At 45.9% G+C, this 18,419-nt stretch overlaps 4 protein-coding genes across 4 annotated transcripts; 2 read left to right on the top strand and 2 right to left on the bottom strand.

Moving 5' to 3' along the window:
- Positions 1-1,176: 1,176 nt before the first annotated feature.
- Positions 1,177-4,000, bottom strand: GGS25DRAFT_267940 (uncharacterized protein). Its single transcript, XM_049257358.1, has 2 exons — positions 3,172-4,000; positions 1,177-3,115 (listed from the first exon to the last, which is right to left on the bottom strand). The coding sequence occupies exons 1-2, from the start codon at positions 3,607-3,609 to the stop codon at positions 1,376-1,378; spliced, it is 2,178 nt and encodes a 725-aa protein (XP_049116410.1). The 5' UTR covers positions 3,610-4,000; the 3' UTR covers positions 1,177-1,375.
- A 1,343-nt stretch (positions 4,001-5,343) lies between these two features.
- GGS25DRAFT_267880 (Rox3-domain-containing protein) lies at positions 5,344-7,261 on the bottom strand. Its single transcript, XM_049257357.1, has 4 exons — positions 6,878-7,261; positions 6,538-6,742; positions 5,764-6,407; positions 5,344-5,712 (listed from the first exon to the last, which is right to left on the bottom strand). Exons 1-4 carry the CDS (start codon positions 6,998-7,000, stop codon positions 5,641-5,643), a joined length of 1,044 nt encoding a protein of 347 aa, XP_049116409.1. The 5' UTR covers positions 7,001-7,261; the 3' UTR covers positions 5,344-5,640.
- Positions 7,262-10,015: 2,754 nt separating this feature from the next.
- Positions 10,016-10,876, top strand: GGS25DRAFT_514205 (ubiquitin-conjugating enzyme/RWD-like protein; the record flags this gene model as incomplete). The annotated part of the gene is made up of 3 exons (XM_049262969.1): positions 10,016-10,105; positions 10,167-10,250; positions 10,316-10,876. The coding sequence occupies 3 exons, from the start codon at positions 10,016-10,018 to the stop codon at positions 10,874-10,876; spliced, it is 735 nt and encodes a 244-aa protein (XP_049116408.1).
- Positions 10,877-12,218: 1,342 nt separating this feature from the next.
- GGS25DRAFT_489457 (uncharacterized protein) lies at positions 12,219-16,486 on the top strand. Its single transcript, XM_049260903.1, has 8 exons — positions 12,219-12,863; positions 12,966-13,028; positions 13,085-13,148; positions 13,202-13,303; positions 13,390-14,802; positions 14,864-15,168; positions 15,221-15,340; positions 15,393-16,486. Exons 1-8 carry the CDS (start codon positions 12,771-12,773, stop codon positions 15,999-16,001), a joined length of 2,769 nt encoding a protein of 922 aa, XP_049116407.1. The 5' UTR covers positions 12,219-12,770; the 3' UTR covers positions 16,002-16,486.
- Positions 16,487-18,419: the final 1,933 nt, after the last annotated feature.

The following is an 18,419-nucleotide window of genomic DNA, read 5'->3' as shown; positions in this document are numbered from 1 at the left end:
GCCGCGTAATCTCTGTCTGGGTGTGTAGAAATGCATCCGCTCATTTCGTGGCGTCTGACCTAGGTAGGTAGGCAGGTAGGCACCTATGTGATATCTGCGGGACAAGCCAACGAGCCATACTTTATTCACCTTCTTCCATATCCATGCCTGTCTCTGTATTCGTTCGTTCGTGATATTCGGGCCGTGCCAACCATGGTTTTGAACATCGGTATGCATGTATCATGCATGTATAACTAGGTACTACATACGCGATGAGCTCCCTGATTTCTATCTCTCCAGATGTCCTTCAAGAATATGTAGGTATAATATATGTGCCCTCGATAAAATTAGACATACATGCTACTCGCCTCCCTTCGGTTCATCCATGAGGTATAATACCTACTCACACACCTACATAACCTCGTCGATGGGGTTCCCTCTCTCCTGTCTCTTTTCCCCTTCTTCTCTCCCCTCCCCCTTATCTCAAACCCTCATCGTCTTCACCAACACAAATGCCGCCCTCATCGCAAGCCACAGCTCTAATCGCCGTCGTAACCCCTTTCATAGCCCTCGCAATCCACGCCCCCCTTCTTCCTCTCAACCTCCTCCTCACCATCCTCTTTCCCATCCCCCAAATACGCGCCCTCCGTCTTCCCCCTTCGCTTCGCAACGCCTCGCTCTCCCGTGCGTGTTCACGGTGGGCGGGTTCGTGGTAAGCGGTGCCTCGGTAGCCCGGCTCGTGACGGTCGATAGGTTGACGCCTACTACCGACCTTTCTGACGGCGGAGCTGGTGAGGGGGAGAGGGGGAGGGAGTAGGGGTTATGCTGGCGCTGTGGTCGGGGGTCGAGCGTAACCTCGCTATAGGTAGTGTGTGCGTGCTTGCCTGTTTTAAGGGGGATGATGGCTATTGGGACTACTGCTACGGCTACGACCACCATGAATGGGAGTTGGCGAGGGACGAGGCGTTCGAGGACGGTGATACAGCAGCCGCGGCGTAGAACACGTGATGATGAGAACAGTACACACCGTCACCGTTTGTGGCATGCTACTGACTACGGCCGGGACGATAGCAAGGACGGGGGTAGCGAGGACGTGGAGATAGGGGATGCAGACACACTCGAGGTTTCAACTGGGCGAAGACAAGCGGAATAATATCAGCCCGCCGACGCCAACATATGTAACGAATATAAAGATTGGTAAAGATGCCATGTTCTTTATCGATTTAGATTAATGGACAATAAACATACAAATCTCTATGACACTTGATCAATTCTCTTGCTGCTCGTCAATTATTAGGTATTTCTCATTATCGTCTCATTGGGTATCTTGATCTTATGTAATGCATGCTGCTGCGCTCCTTAGCAGTACGTATCCCCTATTAACACTATTAGCATATCAATCCACCTCTGGTCCCATATCCAGAATAGCCCTTTTCGTCATATCGTCCTGGACCCATTTCAGGACGGTATCCCCAACGTCGCCAACAAGTTTTTCATAGTGCTCGCCTTTGAAAAATAGGCCTGTATGGGCACCAACTTGGTCGGTATCCTTGATAAATATTTGCACCCACTTCGGGTCGACTCCGCCATCTACTTTGTGTATATTGCAAAATTTGCGCTCCTTTGGTGGCTTCGAGGTTTTACCCTTATTTCGACTATCCCCAGGGGGTTTTGGAGTAGGTGATATCGCATTTGCATCACAGCCTGGTTGTGATGCTTGCGGGCTCAAAACTGCGTCTGTTGGCGTTACTTCCTCTAAACCCGAGTTTGTTTGCGCAGCAGCAGCAGCAGCAGCAGCGAGAGCCTCTTCCTTCTTACGCCGTTTCTTTTCTTCCTTCTCTTGCTTCTCCGTCTCTTGTGCCAGCTTCTTTTTCCTCTTGTCGAAAGTCTTTTGTCTTTCTCTAATGGCCCTCTCGCGGTCTTTTACGAGCTTAGCGTATTCTTTCTGAATTCGCTTCCCTTCCCTTTCAGCTTGTTTCCGTGCGTTCTTATCAGCGTACTGTTCCAGATCCGGTAGCTCTGGTTTCGTGGGAAGTTCTGGGATAGCAGGAAGATCAAGACCTAGTGATACAACGGCGCGAGTGATATCCGCCGTTGCTGCATCATTCTCTGAGGATCTGTGAGGCGAGGCACCTTCATGGCCTTCCTGGAGATCTGGAAGTGTACTAATTCCGTTGTCAGGAGGGCCGGTAGCTGGTTGACTATTTTCTGAGATACTGTGCTCGACATTGTCTGATGACTCGTCCACTACACTAGATCCAGGTGCTGGTTCAGCCTCTTCGGAGATTGGCTCAGGGTCCAGTAGTGCCAGACCAGAGTTCTTACTTTGCGTAGTAAAAGCACCCTGGGATAGAGTATCCTCTTCAGCAACAGCACTCATAAGACTCAAGGGGCTTGGAGGGCCGCTGTGGCTTTGAATTGAGATTCGTGGTGTTGTAGAACCCGAACATGTCTCCCTTGGCAATCTAGAGGATTCCGAACCGTGATTAGAGTTCCGGCGCTGAGATTGCTTGGGCTGCTTAGGCTGCTTGGGATAACCGTGGCAAATAGTGTAATACTGAACGAAGCGTACTTGCGGGGGTATGTGAGGGAATCCGTGATTCTTTAAATCGTCCATATCCTCTAGGCCACGAATGTTATTATAACGTGTTTTGAGACCTTTGCCATCCACTAGGCACCCCCCGTATTCCAAATATGACATGATATGGTTGCTGGCAGCATCAATCAAGCCTTCGGCGTTGTGTTTGTCAACGAAATGGACAATATTTCTCCACCAGCCCCTATCCTGAACACGGGCGTCGTTGGGAAATGCCGGGTTAAAATTAGGGTCAAACGTCATACCATAGGGAACAATTGACCCTGGCGACCCTGGGGTAGACAATGAAAACTGAGAAGCAGCGGATGGGCCCGAATATAACGAGGTGCTTTCCGAGGGTACATTGTACAAAGAGTGGATTGTCTCGTCATCTGGTATCGGCTCCTCTGGCGGGTCTGCTACATCAGGCTTGGGCCGGAATAAACTGGCAATACCAGCAGTAATAACACTAGCATGTAGCCCGAGGAAGGGCGCATCCAAGTTGACTGTGCCCAGGATGCGGTGAAGAAAGTAGCTACCACTATGCTGGTTTCTTGATGGCTAATGGGGGAATTGTATTAGCTACAGGTACAGTAGAAGCGAGACGGACAACTTACCATCAAGGCGATCTCTGCAGCCAACAAGCCTCCCATGGAGTGACCGACAAGCACCACATCGGTGTTGGGAGACTCATGTGGTGCCAGCCACTTACTGAAGTTGTCGCGAGCTACATCAAGGGCCTTGTAGGTCTTATATCTTGGATAGATCTTTGAGTGAATGACATGAGTCTCGGCGAGGGCTATCTTGAGATAGCGGTGGACATGAGCTGGGAAGGACTGAAAAGAGGCATCGCTACCCATAAAACCATGTATGTAAATGATAAGAAGCTTGCGCCGGCCATCCTTTTCATTTCCAAACGAAGAAGGTACTAAGGATTGGGTAGAAGAGGATCGTGGATCATGTAGGGTAGCGAATGTGAGGGGTGACAAGCTTGATTGACTACCAAAACTTGGCTGACGGCTATGTACTGACACATGATCCAAGGTTTGGTTCATGGTGGTGATTCTGATGATGGGATGAGCCAATCCGAGGCCGAGTCAATATCCAAGTTATTTATTTGTTGGTTTTATTCGCACCAGGCCAGGGGGCTCAGCAGTTCAGTGACGTAAGTCTATCTTGACTGTTGACACTTATGTCCTGATGGGTCTCGTAGCATATTGGGGCGCAGAAAGACAGAAGTAAGATCTAGTTATGAGTGGGAACAAACAGATTCATGGTACAAATGCAATGCAGATAGGTCTTATGTATTTGACAGGTTTTAAGCGAAGGTTGCACTGACGGTATAGGTTAGGGAGAAGAGGAAATGCGAAAGGTGAAATGCGAAATGCGGAATATAAAAGTGTGGAATGCGAAGTTCAAAGTTAACTACCTAGTATTGAGTTTATTACATAGGACCGTACCTGGGGGTTAGCTGGGGTACCTAGGGTAGGTGTAGGTAGCTTCACGCTGTGCTACCTATATGAACACCAATCAGCAGCTACTATTGGCTGTGTCCTAGGTTAGTAGGTTAGGTCCCTACTAGCAGGTTAGGTCCCTACTAGCATAACATTGAAATAGCCCAAGCCCACCCACTTTCCAGTCACACCTCAAGTGCTTTGAACATTGAATCTTGAAAGTTGCTGGGGTTCCACTACCTACATCCATCGATGTGTATTATCGTGCATCAAGGTTAAGGTTCAGCCCTGTGGCATCAATACATTCAGTGCTCAATGTTCAATTTACTCTTCTTAGGTCTTACACATAAAAGACCACGGTTAGACTTCCATAGGCAATAGATTAAGCGCCCTTATCATATGTAACTTGAAGTTAATGTATTGCTTTTACCTAGGACCTAGCCTCTTGAAAATCACACCCCCTAACATTGAGGCAACCGACATGGAGGCTATGACACTAGGGTACACAGGTAGACACATAGATAAATATCTGACTCCCATCCTACCAAGCACTGAACTGACGAACCCAAGACACCACCGCACCCATAGACTACACTCAGATGGTGTCTCAGTGGTGACCTATCTCAAGTGTCACCTAAACACAAGTAGTAACTCCACTGTCATTATACTTTTTCCAGGTATCTAGGTACGTAGTACTTAGGCTGGTCTCCTAATATCTTGAATTGGCTCATCACGCCTAGGTCGTGAGGTAATACTGATTTAGTTGCCTACCAGGTAAGCACTCAGGTAAAAGAAATGAAGCTTCACACTTTGGTGCTAAGCCAACTTTATTCAACTACCATCATCGTAGAGGACAGTCTAATCTAGGACCTGTTGTAGACTAGACGCATCGGTATACCCTCGGTATCGGACTGCCCCCCCTGAAGGGGAGCGCGGGATCTATATAACTAGAATCTCGTCTTGCATGAACCCTCATACCCATTTCAAGTCGTAAACTACCTGGCTGGCTCCCAAATAATTGTCTCTTCTGAAGAGGCATGGAATGAAGTTCAGCCTGAATTCACTGGTAGCGGAATGCCTGAATACACTCGGTACGACGAGCGAGTTGTTTGTAATGTCAAGCCTTCTGAATCCATATGACGGCGTGTACTGAGATCATACTCGAAAAATACCTGCTACCCAACTGAATAGCAGGACCAAAGACCCTCATTTTTTTAATCGAAGTTGCATTAGGAAATCAAGCACCCAAAGTTTCCCTCGAAAAGCCACAAGCCATTGCTTGTGTCCTTGAGACGACTCTTGCCATCCCCATAGCTCAATGAGTAGGTAGTAATTTATTGAGCCGTTTGTGCTTTTCTGTCCCACTGCCGAGGGTATGATATTTTAGAGCCCAACCGTTGCCCATCACAGATAACCATCGAAAAGTACTTGGGTGCCCGACCACTGCTGCTTGTTGCTTTATATCTTAAAGTCATCCTAACGCCTCGCGCCATGCTGAAATCATGGGAAAATGCAAATAATTGTAACGTATTGCGTAGGAGGTTGACCTAGACGACATCCATCGTAGAAGCCTATTCATTCCTACAACCACGTCAAATTGCCACACCTTGTTTTTTATTGGGTATCTCAAGGTCACGCCTTTATTCTGCCACCATAACCTCGGCCGCCAGCACTACCAGAGGTAGACATCGCACTGAGATTCTGCTATGATGGGTCAGCGAAGAGGCCTGTAGGAGAATGAATATCTTTATGTACCTGTTTTCTCCTCTTCGTACTTGGCCGGCCATCTCCAGATGCTGTTGAGTATCCGCCTGTATCGTCGTCCGCATATCCCTCGCCGTATCCGTCAAAGTTGTTGTCCTGGTAGCCTCGCTTCTTGCCAGGCCGAGAACTGCGGTCAACTTGTGGTGTTAACGGCTTGCCCGGCTTGGGTGTAACACCCGGAGCCGAGGCAGCTGGAGTGCTTGGAGCGGTCTGTCTCGCAACTGGATCCAACCCCGTCTTCTTTGGGAGGTTTCCAGGGGCCAAGTCCCCAAGGACTGCGCTATCCCATACGGCTTTCGGAATCGGGCCTTTGGCCATCGTGGTTGCTCGTGATAGATGCGCTAGATGGGTCTGCGAAAACCCTCTAGTAATATCCTTCCCGCTAACTTCCCTGCTATACCAAACGTCATCAGGAATCTCAGCTAGCGCTTTAAGACCGTCAGGCGCATCAGGTTCTTTCTTCACAGCATCAAAGTGACCACTCAGTCCCAAAGTCTTAATTTGGCCTTTGTATGTCTTACGAAGTGCATTCTTTTCGCCATTCGGCTTTGTTCGAGCAACTTCTGAAGCGATGCCGGTTAGACCGAACAACTCAAAAAGGTCATCGGACAAAGCGGGCCAGGCGCGGGAATAGTCTAGAGGAGAAATAGTGTCAACCAAGTATAATCAAATCCCATCAAGTACCACTTCAAAGGATTACCGTCGATCTAAGGATGGCAGAATGGTTGGGCGCGTAGCTTGTATGAGACTTAAAGGGAGCCTTACGAGTACTGCAGAGAAGATACTTCTCACCAACATCAGCGTGTAGGGCTTCAATACCGACTCTGCGATTCTCGATATGTGGTTTTTTCTGTTCATGGTCTTCGGTGTCATCAAAAGGATACTTTCGCTTATGCATATATACGTCTGCCATTGTATTTTCGTGGGACGCATCGGTTGGTTGGGATGAGCCATTCACACTATGTGCCGGCTAAGATGATGTAGGGTTAGCAACGAATGTATATCACAATAAACAATTTTGTTTTCATGGTGTTTATTTTTTTCCATTCCATTTTCAATAATCAGGTGTGATGACTTTTTCCTATGATAGATTCTAAGAACTTACGGTAGGTAATGTGGTAGTTATTGAAGTCATAGAGCTGTTCATGCTCGATACTTGGTCGGCGGTATTTGGAGAGAACTGGGAAGGGCTTTGAGGAGTTTGGGGATTGAAGGACATGGTCGCCATCGAGAAAAGTCGACGAGAAGGTGACGAGGATGTGATGCGCAGAGTGATCCAGGTTTGAAGAAGTTGGTAAAATCCCTGAGTGGATTGCGAGCGGCAAATTTTGACGTAAGGTCACTGGCTGACAGATCCGACGGAAGGTAACGAGCGAAAGTTGATGACGAGGCCTCGGATTGATAGACGGCAACAGGATTGATTTTCGACGATGCGCTGGATAGACGAGAGTCGAATAAGGGCGTTGACGTTTGGTGGGATGATGGGAAATGATCGCTCTCACTGTGGCAAGTCGCGCCAAACCGCCGACCGGCTGTTGTGGTCGAAGGTTCCCGAGTCCACCAACATTCACCGACTTAACCCCTTCTACAGCGTCGCTTCTCGAATAAAAAATACCTAGATAGTTATAAATTGAGCGACGGAAACGGCCTTCGAAATTTTCGTGATGCCTCGTCGTTGTGGTCGTCGCGGAATTGCGGAAAAGGAACGAGGGTTGACGGATGTGGTAGTTGGGTGAAAGGACGCAAAAAGGATGAAGTTGCAAAATGGAATGGTGACGGGCAAAACGGGTAGACGGGGGGAGGGAAGATTGGAAAGTGGTGCCTTGGCTTGCGACTGGGCAACTCGCCTAAGTAAGTTAGTACTAAATGTAGTGTTAGCACGTTACTTCAATGTTAGCAGCTTAGTTCTTCTCAAAAGGCCCCGCTCTTTCTATATCTACTCCCCTCTTGCGCTAACTCTAAAAAGACACCCTGCCGACTCTGGCAGCGTCTTGACTGCTTTGGCCGCTTTTGTGCCGGGGTTTGTGCTGCTTATGTACAGTACAATACGTACCTAAGCATACTACCTACTAGGTACCTAGTAGTAGACAAGTACGCTGTAGAAGACTTTACTAGAAGTTGACCTACCGTTGACATTATGTACATTACCGCGCCACGAACTCTTAAAACCACATGTTCATTAACACGTTACACAATGGAATCGTTTATTAGGTAGCTACAGTATTGTTTGTGGAAGGCTTCATTGTGTTTTCTGCCTATTAGTAGCCTATTAGAGATGTGCTTTAGGTATAATATCATGTTGGTGTTTGGCCAAATACATAGTTACTATGATATGTAGATAGATAGTTCAATATCTTGCCTTCAATCTATAATTTCATTGGGATTGCTCCCTTTTCAATGTCTCATATTGAATCTCAACTTTGTAATTTTGCTCGTCTTTAAAAAAGACGTTTAGTAACATCTGCAGATATATACATAGTAACCCAAGTTTGCAGTGTTCTGTGACTTGGCTGCCATGATGAAATTATGTACGTTTTTTTCCTTACCACATATGTATCCTCTTGACTGGAGGTGAGCTTGAGGGTGTCTATTTAAGTAATGACACGCATAGAAACGACAATCAACCCTCTTTAAATCCCTGCTCCAAGGAAGCATGTCAGCCTCACGATTTAGAGCCACACTTGAATACCAAGTATTCTGATGTGATGTTTCGGTGATATTGAATAGAGCAACATATGATCCCTTAATATCTATTTTATATCGCAGTAGCCTACAAGTACATACCTAGGTAGGCAGATAGGCAGATGGGTCTCAACAAGTGCATGTACCGGAGATAGGGGACTCCGAATGATAAAAGTTGAAGTGCATGATGGATTGATTCGACATAAGCTTAAATTGATATCGAAGCCAGGCCTAAGCTTACCTAGGTGATCCCCTCTTTCTGGAGGTGGCGGCTTTTCCACCTCGGTAGAATGGGCTTTGAAAATCTTCGGCGTCCCCATCGTTTATCCCAACAACCAGTATGTTTGCATCTGCATCCACAGTATTCCATATTATAGTAAGAGCTGTGTAAAAAAAGATTAAAAATCTTCTGTTAGTCACATATGTCATATCATAGACATGTATTAATGGATCTATGTTCAGTCAATCAGTTACATATAGTATCAATTTGGTAGTTATATTCAAAGCCAATTACTAATTATACTATGTATGTACAGATGTTGTACTAAGTAGATGCCTACTACATATGTAGGTAACTTGGAAGTATATCTGAGATTTCTGATTCACTTCAAATGCCATAGGAATGAAGCATATTGCTAAATTTCACTGTCGCTAAAAGATTTAAAATACCATGCATAGCAAGCCTACATATGTATTGTACATAAAAAAAAACACGGTACATAATGTAGGTACTACGCCGTAACTCTCACTTGGATCATTCATTATTTCAATTGGTGTTGCATAACCACAGTATACGGCCCCACTTGTTCCCTTTTCTATCATAAACTAATAGTTACCAACAGACTGTGCCAGCAGCCATTCAACCATTGCCATTCGCACCTGCCCACCAAGGTGCAATACAAAGTCATCCAGGTATTACCTCATTGGTGGGGACCATTGAACCATTTGGGTACATCCAGGATCATCTAGGGGACGAGTCAGGCGCTGAAACTGTGTGTGTACTTAATAACTACAGTAACCTTACATAATAGTTAATCCATAACTTTTCAAGAAACATCATTGATTGATTCATAACTGCCATTTAACACAATCCATCTTCATTGTTTGGTTCTTTCTACCTAACCACATCAGGCTGGGCAATTTACAGGCATCCTGATTCCTGACACTGGACACTGGACACTGGACAGGCATTCTCAAAAGAGTACATACTTGAACATTCCCTTTGGCACCTTTGGCACCTTTGGCACCAGACGAGTTGACCGTTTCAGCCTTCAAGTATTATTTGGTACTTTGTCTGCCGATCGGAGTCCAACGCATAAAACAACCATTTTCTTCCCTTATTCAATTTCCCAACCTTGAAGTCTCTCTTTTAAATCCTTCGTTTCTCATTGATTGGGAGTCATTGGTTCGGTGGCGGTTTAATCTAAACACTTTTCCGACTTCGAGTTCGAGGACACACGAGTGACACCATCTTGTCGCACTGAGTACCCGCCATCGTACCCGCCATCGTACCCAGAACGCAATTTACAAATTTCCAACAAACCCAAATCTACACTTTACGATGTCTATGTCGAGACTGGGAGGTGGTGCTAAGCACCGTCTCATGTCGGAGATGCAGGAACTCTCCAAGGAGAAATGGGTGAACATCGACGTAAGTCTTATGCTATCTATATTCAGCTATCTCACCAAGTCCTAAACTGACTCACTTGAAGTTGGTCAACGGTAACATCCTTCGCTGGCGGCTCGGACTCATTGTCCTCAATAACGACAGTGCCTTCAATGGAGGCTACTTTAAGGTGAGTGCCGATGGAAACTACTGACCCTAGCTTTAGACCGCCACTTACAAGATTCCGTACAACAGGCTGAGATGACTTTCACCGACGAATATCCCTACCAACCCCCGACTTTCCGATTCCTAATTCCTATCCATCACCCGAATATATATCCTGATGGCAGACTATGCATCTCTATTCTCCATACTCCAGGTGAGGATCTTACCTCGGGAGAGCAGGCCAGTGAGCGCTGGTCGCCTTTGCAAGGTGTGGAATCGGTCCTCCGATCCGTCCTCCTGCTCTTAGATGACCCGGAGATTAACTCTCCCGCAAATGTGGATGCCGGTGTGATGTATCGGGACCATCGGGCCCTTTACAACGAAAAGGCCAAAGAAATCGTGGAAAAGTCCAAGAACGACATTCCAGCTGACTTTGTCATGCCAACCACTCTTGAGCCCCCGGCCCCGCCAAAATCTGCGGACGATGACGCTGCATTCTGGGCTGAAAGCGACGAGGAGCTCGACTTTGGAGGCAGTGATACTGGTGACGACGAAGAGGTGGAATTTGATGAAGATGGTGAGGATGAAGATGGCGAGGACGAAGATGAGGACGGAGAAGATGAAGGCGCAAGCGACGAAAACAGCAACTAGACGCGCTTTCGTGGATACCTACCTAGGTGCCTAGGTAGATACCTAAGTAGGTAGATAGGGACCTAATACTTGACGCACGCCAGTCGACAACAGGAAGGGCTGTTGGCTTCGGCGAAGCATTTCCTTTATTTTCCATTTGCATAGCGGGGGTAAGGCGTTTCCGCGGATTTCTTGCACCTCAGCAATAACTACATACTGTTCAGCTCAATTTTTTTCGTGGTTTTGGATTACACAGGGCCTGCTTCCGTTTTGTGTTACCCCATTGTTTTTCTATAGAGAAACTGTTTTTTTTCTTCTGAGGTGTCTGGCGCCAGAAGGTGGTCCTAGCTATTACATTATCATCGAGTCGTTCGTGGCAGATCTATTTGAGACCTGCTTTCCACGGCGTGTGTTCATAGATGGATGGGAAAGCAGTCGGAATTAAACCTCGAGCGCATATAACAATGTCATTTTGTCTGCTGAATTGGCAAGTAACGTGACTGAAGTCTGATATTCCTGAGTGGCTGATTTGCATGTTGTGTGGTGAGATATGCCATTGGTGAATGATGATATATATATATACGTAGGTAACTAACTCTTTTCCAGTTATATAATATAAGAAAGACTTTGTATAACCCTCTATTATTTACTTACATATGCCGCGCTACAAAGATCTAAGGGCGATTAGGTTGGCCCCTGATCCTGTTGGCCGGTACTAGGTATAGAAGAATGAGTGCAGAAGAGTAGGTACGTACATGTATATATAGTACCTAGGTTAGTATATTCATGCTATTACGATAAAGCGATGAAATATGGTAACTGTTATTAAGCCTACCTATTCTTGTTCCTAAGAATGCTGTCCGGCTCGAGCATTCTGGGTTCTCAGATGGTTGCCTCCTTATGTCGAGCATTACTATCAATTCAAATTACGTGAGCGTTGAGTATTATTGGCATGGGGTGAAAGGATATAAGGGGCATGATCAACGAAATGAGGGTTTAGAATGGAGGAGGCCTTTTATTACATAGGGTTCGAGACAGGTCCATCACATTAATCTTGGCGTGATTTGGTAGTTAATGAAGTTACTAATATAAATTATTTGATCTTTTATCTAGATACATATGTAACTTTCATATAAATAAGATACTTGAATAGAGACAATAACTATTGAGCATTGAATAGTTTAACATGTGCAACCCCTCTACATAGAAATGTCCCCACCAACATTGAGAGCCTTAAGTGGGGGGTTATTGGATCTACGGATGTGGGGTAGGAGATTCGCTGGTAACATCATTAGTTCTACCTTATGTACACGCCATTAGGTTATGTACCTAATGATAGATGCAACAATGAGTAGTTACAGTCATATGTACTAGGTACTACCCTAGGTACATCATTGTATGCACTTGGCAGACAACATTGAACCTGGGAAACAGACAAGGTTGGCCCAAAGTTGGAACATTTGAAGTAGGAAAGCGGCATCCCACCTTATTAGCTAAGCCTTAAAGCTTCCAGTCCCAGTGAAAAAAAAGGGCTTCCCGCTCAAAAATCACAAGCAACGTCGACGATTCTGCGTTACCTAACTTTTAGGACTGTTTGTTGTATGAAATATACACCTACCTACCTACGTAGGTAGGTATCCTTCTTGTTTTTATTTTCATCCGCTGTTGTCTTCCTTTGCTGCCTGAGGCACCTCAAACATAGAGATTGGTTCCTGCAACATCGCTTTACGGTACCCTTACATACATCCAGTAGCTCTTCTATTGTTGCCTTCCAGCTTGTCTTTTACGCCACTTCCTACATCACGATTTTACGAAAACAAAAAACGAACCGCCTCAAGCTTCGAGCTTCCATGCTTCACCGATAAATATTCAAAAATCTTTACATCACAGGGGTTCGTGTACGTACGTCTTCAAGATGGCGACCTCAAATAACCCTACAGAAGATGCCATAACTATGTTTTGTGACATCACTGGGCTATCTTGGGACGAAGCTATCACGCGGTTGAAGGTACTTGATGCGATATACTTGAATGCGATCAACACATTACCCATTTACGAGTTCTGTTGATGCTATATCCAATGCTAATATAAGTGACTGGTGTTCATGTAGGCGAATAACAACGACCTCCAACGAGCCATCGAGGAGCACCTCGAAGATCCCACCAGCCAGAAGGTATCTAATTACCCTACCTCTTACTCATCGTTATTTGCTTGTTAATTCCACCAAAGTATAAATGGGACGAGTCGCAGTTTAGCACGGATCGCCATGGCGAGTCCAATGATCCAGGGATATGTATGTATGATTAGTTTCTGGTATGGCCTTGCTTTGCTAAAGTCTGTTGGTAGCTTTCAATATTCAAGGCCCCGACGAGCTTCCGCCTCATAACTACTCGAACAATGCTGCACCAACGAGACCACCGTCACGAGCCAATAACCCTTCACCTTTTGGTAAGAAGATAAAATTAGACTACAGACCAGGCCGCAGGTATTACTCCTGTGTTCACTTGGTATTGGAGCTGATAGATACCCTATAGGTGCACCAGCCAATGCTGCAGAAGAGGATGCCAACCTGGAGCGAGCGTTAGCCGAATCTGCCGCCCAGTCTGGAATTCAACTCCAAGAGTCTGGTATTGTCGATAACGAAACGAACCTTACATACTTTGGTCCAGCAAATCGGCCCGACTACGAGACGGAACAATGGGCTATGATCCCTACTAAAGCAACCGCTGATCCTGTAAAGGCTGAGCCGAATCCATCCGCTAGAAAACGTGATGATGAAGCTCCTTCGTTTCTCCGACAGACCAGAGACCACCGAGTCGGCTATTTGTTGTCCATTCTCCACAAGATACCGCTCGTTAGAAACGTCCTTGTCCAATGCGGACAGCCAGCGAAAAACTATGGGCACAATACGGAATGGTGGAAGGGTCAACCGATTCTAAAACATGAGCACCTGGCTGCAATGGCGAGAGGAGAGACAATTTGGGGCGATGACGCACATCCCGAGTTTACAGAGGAGCTTCATCGTCTGATGGCATTCCTCGACCAAACAGAACGAAGTTACGGAACTGCCGATGGACTTATCGATACTAAGGCAATCGACCCGAGCTTTGGAACCTGGCTCCCTGATGTTGAAGAACGACTTTTCGAGGCACTAAAGGACGAAGTTAAGAACAATCCAGCCTGCGATATTGGCCCCCTAACAAGCGTTGGCACGATATTGCCGTGCGCATCGCCACAGGGTGAATCGCCTCAGCCAGAAGGTGATGACGACAACTTTCTGGATGATGAGCGGGACTCGCCGTTTGTGTTTCTAGATGTGCAACTAGACTATGAACAATACGGCTGGGTAAACACCTTTTACGACGCTATCGACCATTTGCTCTGGACACATGCGTTAACACTTGATCACACTTTCCCAGAAGATGCTAGCTATGCTGTTTTGACTAAAGCTGCAGAGGTCTTGACGGTTCGGCTGAGCGGTACCGGCTTAGTAAAGCCCTGTGAGATACCGGCCGTGTTTTACGCGGATCGCTACTTGAGGGAACGAAAAGAGTTGGCTTTGAAGTTGCAGACTCATATGCGTCATATCAAGAAACAATTGCGGTTGTATGACTTACTCAGGGCGGACCGAATACGATGCCATGGCCAACGCTGTCATATTGTAAATGGACTTGCGAATGGCCCACATGACCTCTTTTCTTGCCTGAAGGGAATGATCCGGTATGCCGAAGAATTAATAAGACGCCAAACCAGGACTGCACAGTGGCGCCATTATTATGAGGGAATAGAAAAGGACATCGAACTTAGTCTCGACGATCTTCTTGACATTCACACTTGGAGCGGCCCCTACACATTCCTTCCCCAAGAGGAGGAGGCGATAAAAACATGGCAAGCCATCGTAGGTGATTGCCACGACAAACTCAATGAATTGGAGAAAGACTTGGCCGGTAAGCTATTGCATAAAATCCCTTGTTTCGATAAATTCCGTTCATTCTAATAGTATGGTAGAGTTTGACGATGCTAAGGAGACATACTACCATTCTATGAAGGTTATTACCAAACGTTTAACATGCCAGGAACACGAAGTTGATGACGATGAATTCGTGTTTCGTTCAACTCCTGCGTACCATCCAGAGTATTGGAACCCTACTCATAAATACTCCCTGAGAGGTGTTGCGCTCACAAATGAATTGGCGTATGTTTGTGTCCGGCGAGGCGCCAATTCGACGGACACTGAAGGAGTGTCCGAGCCCGAAGATCAATGGTGGAAAATTGGGTTCACCTCCGGTGGTGCTTCTCCGGCCAAACCCGAGGTTTGTATACGCGAAGAACCGTAGCTTACCTTCCGACTAACAGGTATTACAGAAAGCAATTCTAGAAGACGTGCTCCATGCGGCTGGGACTGAGTCTAAGTTCCCCATCCTCGTCTATGCTTCTGAGGCTGCTATGGAGACCAACCCTCTACCATTATCAGATGCTTTGCGGGTAAGCCACTTATTCATTCCGATTATATCTGTACTGACACCTTGGTACGTAGATGTTTGTGCGAGCCGACAATCGATCGTTTCAGCAGGAGCTGGCGAAAGAACAGACCGAAGGCCCAAATCAGGCCCAAAATCAAGATCAGCCATCCCAGATCAACTTAACTGCGCCATCAGGTCTAACGGGTGAAAATCTCGCTCATATCCCAGGCTCTGAGTATTGCAATCGAAGACATGGCAATTCGTCAGTGGCAACTCATGCCAGCTCCCGTGACGGCTTAAGCGATGTTAATCTGGCTTTCAATGAGCACGATGAATTTCACAGCTATCAGCCATCAAGTGGATCTGCCAGTGAATACGTTCATAGCGACATCCTTTCTAATAATAATGATGACTCCGCTATTGGCGTAGGACTATGGAGCACGAAGCAACAGGAACCAGGATTGGAAAATTCTTCTTGGGAAAAGAAGCCCGACGTTGATCATGGCAGCATGGAAGAGACGCAGACTTTGGACGTCGGCACACCCTCATCTAAACCGCCCGAGATGCAGGAACTCGCTACTGGTTCTACACCATTTCTGATTCGTCCCAGCAATATTGCCTCTCAGAGTAGTATTGGTGACATGATGGATGTAGACTTGGATGCAGAACATCACGAAGGATAATCAAACCGATAAATGAATGGACGCATTCCCAGATGAGTACAGTCTGAATCCTACCTAGGTTATGAATTATTGAGTTATGAGATAGTAAGGTGTGCATGGCTAAGGATAAGGATATTCCACGGAAGGCATTGGTCGAGCAGGCTGGTTGGGGTTTCGATTACAGAGAAGGGTATGGTGTATATGATACGCATTACCTTAAATGCGTAACTTGCTTTTTTTTGAGGTTGCGAGGTTGAGGTTTATGGCCTTTGCCTCTAGCCTCTACGAATCATATGTCCTTCCAGAGGCCGTGTATAATAAGTAGTAGCATCGATGGACTTTTCATGATACCCCCAAGGTCAGAAAATAAAACCAATACGAAACCAACACGAATGAAAGATGAGTCTGCCTACTAGGGTAGATAAATAACCTATATACCAAGTACTATCTATATGTATGCAAGCAATAGTTCGTTGTGTTACGGATCCTACAAGTTGGAAAAGGGGTTGAAGACCTATATGTACTATGTATTGTACCTTAAGAAGAATATTTATACATATCTTGGCAGATTAAAAGAACGCCAACATCAATGATTGTATCAACTTGTATTCAAACCATGTGCCTGATAAGTTTAAGCATCTATACCAGATTCCGATATATTGCTCGATCAATGTAGATTAAATGTATTGACTGGAAGCATGTTTACCTAGTATTCTCACTTCGAAACGGAGTGTCGCGCCCCACAAGTTGGCTGCAAAACAATATAAACTTTACGAAAAAAAATTTAAAATACCCGGCAAATTGCAAGCAATTTAAATTAGTAAAACTTTACTAATTTGATATCTGGAAAATCGTCGCTCCGCAACAATTTTGATTTTAAGTACTATTCATTTATTAAAAATTTTTTTTTTTTTTTTTAAATACTAAACATTTAATCATGCCTCCGGCGGCTCCTGCGGAGTGCTGCTCGCTCCGCTCGAAAAGAAGAAAAACAGGTTTAAATCACCCAATGGTTTAACCCAATTAAAAGCCAGGCATTGGCCAGTTTGGGTGGGCACTTTCTTTCACGTAAGGCAATAGTTACATAACAATCACGTGACGGTAAGTTCCTTTCACATCAGACACCGATTACATAATACTCACGCGAGTGACGACGGGATCCTTTGGCATGGATTACGTGGTACTCACGTGACGGTCGGAATACCGGCGTAATGGACGGACCGGACTCACACGTGAAAAGAGTAAATTATACATACCTCCAGGCCACATGATATTGTTGAGAATACCAAGTGGCCCCATCTACTAAGCCTAGATCAACCCATGCGCCGGGACTTACTGGTATTAGGGCTGGAATCGGCTCGGCCGGATGGGGAGAAATTGTCGGATTGGGGGGATTTATCGGAGTATGGGAGGGAGGTTCGGAGGAAAGCCGGTTGTCGGAGGCCGGCTGTATTTGGGAACCGCTTGCGGCGATGGGACTGCCCCAGGGGGGATTTACGGCTGATGGTACATGTTAGCGTCAGGGATAAACCCTCCAGGAAGCTCCGAAAGCTCTCCTGGAGCAGGTCACGGCAGCGGCGGCGGCAGCGCAGCATTCCGGGGCCGGCCGACCCGCCTCGGAATGGGTGTATCAGCCATTAATTGAATAGATCAACTGGGTTGGGGCTGTGTGGCTCTTGAAAAGCTCTTGAAAAGCTCTTGAAAAGCTCTTGAAAGCCCTTGAAACCTGAAAAGTGGTTGAAAGGAGGAAGAAAAGGATTACAACAGCTTGGGGGTTGAGAGCCCTTATATAGACCGGTCTAGAGCACGCTCCATCAGTACGTACCCCAACCATCCAAGGCAAACAGTCAGGCAAACTAAGCGCTAGTAAGCCTATTGAAATTGAAGCCATCCTGTTGGCTCAAATCTGGACCTATTGAGCCGCTAGTAAAAAGTGAAACGTTTGGAGCCAACTTTTCAAGCTGTTGATTGATTGATTGGGTGCATCGCTTTTCAGCCCCCAAATCCAGCAAACCACCTTCCACACCACCTTCAACACCACCATGTAAATCAATTATTTCAAATATTTCTTGAAGTATTTGATTTAGGTAGTGGTGTTGAAGATGATTAATAAGATGGATTAAATGGATCAAATGGATCAAATGGATCAAATGGATTAAATGGATTGAATGGAAAAAAGTTGAAAAGAAGAAGTTGGAATGGAAGAATTAGAAAAGATGGATTGGATTAGTCAGCTTTGATTATTAAGAATGGAACTGAATGGATGGAATTGAATGGAAAGTGGCTGATTTAAGGCTGTGGAGGCTGAGCTTATCTTATCAATGGAATTAAATAGAAAGTGGCTGAATTGAGGCTGTGGAGGCTCAGCTCCTTATCTTATCAGTTTCTGCGGGAAACAAAGTCCGAGCTTGAAATTTTCACTTATAGGCACGGCTCCAT

The sequence above is a fragment of the Hypoxylon fragiforme genome (genome assembly GCF_022984875.1).
Source record: "Hypoxylon fragiforme strain CBS 206.31 chromosome Unknown GGS25scaffold_5, whole genome shotgun sequence".
NCBI lineage: Eukaryota > Fungi > Ascomycota > Sordariomycetes > Xylariales > Hypoxylaceae > Hypoxylon > Hypoxylon fragiforme.
Note: the sequence above shows the minus strand (reverse complement) of the source record. Positions and strands in the feature narration are given on the sequence as shown.

Coding starts and splice junctions, on each gene's coding strand:
- GGS25DRAFT_267880 (XM_049257357.1), bottom strand. CDS start 7,000: ATGGCGACCATGTCCTTCAATCCCCAAACTCCTCAAAGCCCTTCCCAG. Junction 6,743..6,877: donor TAACTACCACATTACCTACC/GTAAGTTCTTAG, acceptor ACATCATCTTAG/CCGGCACATAGTGTGAATGG. Junction 6,408..6,537: donor GTATCTTCTCTGCAGTACTC/GTAAGGCTCCCT, acceptor TTTCTCCTCTAG/ACTATTCCCGCGCCTGGCCC.
- GGS25DRAFT_267940 (XM_049257358.1), bottom strand. CDS start 3,609: ATGAACCAAACCTTGGATCATGTGTCAGTACATAGCCGTCAGCCAAGT. Junction 3,116..3,171: donor CTGCAGAGATCGCCTTGATG/GTAAGTTGTCCG, acceptor TTCCCCCATTAG/CCATCAAGAAACCAGCATAG.
- GGS25DRAFT_489457 (XM_049260903.1), top strand. CDS start 12,771: ATGGCGACCTCAAATAACCCTACAGAAGATGCCATAACTATGTTTTGT. Junction 13,304..13,389: donor CAATAACCCTTCACCTTTTG/GTAAGAAGATAA, acceptor GATACCCTATAG/GTGCACCAGCCAATGCTGCA. Junction 15,169..15,220: donor CTTCTCCGGCCAAACCCGAG/GTTTGTATACGC, acceptor CAGGTATTACAG/AAAGCAATTCTAGAAGACGT.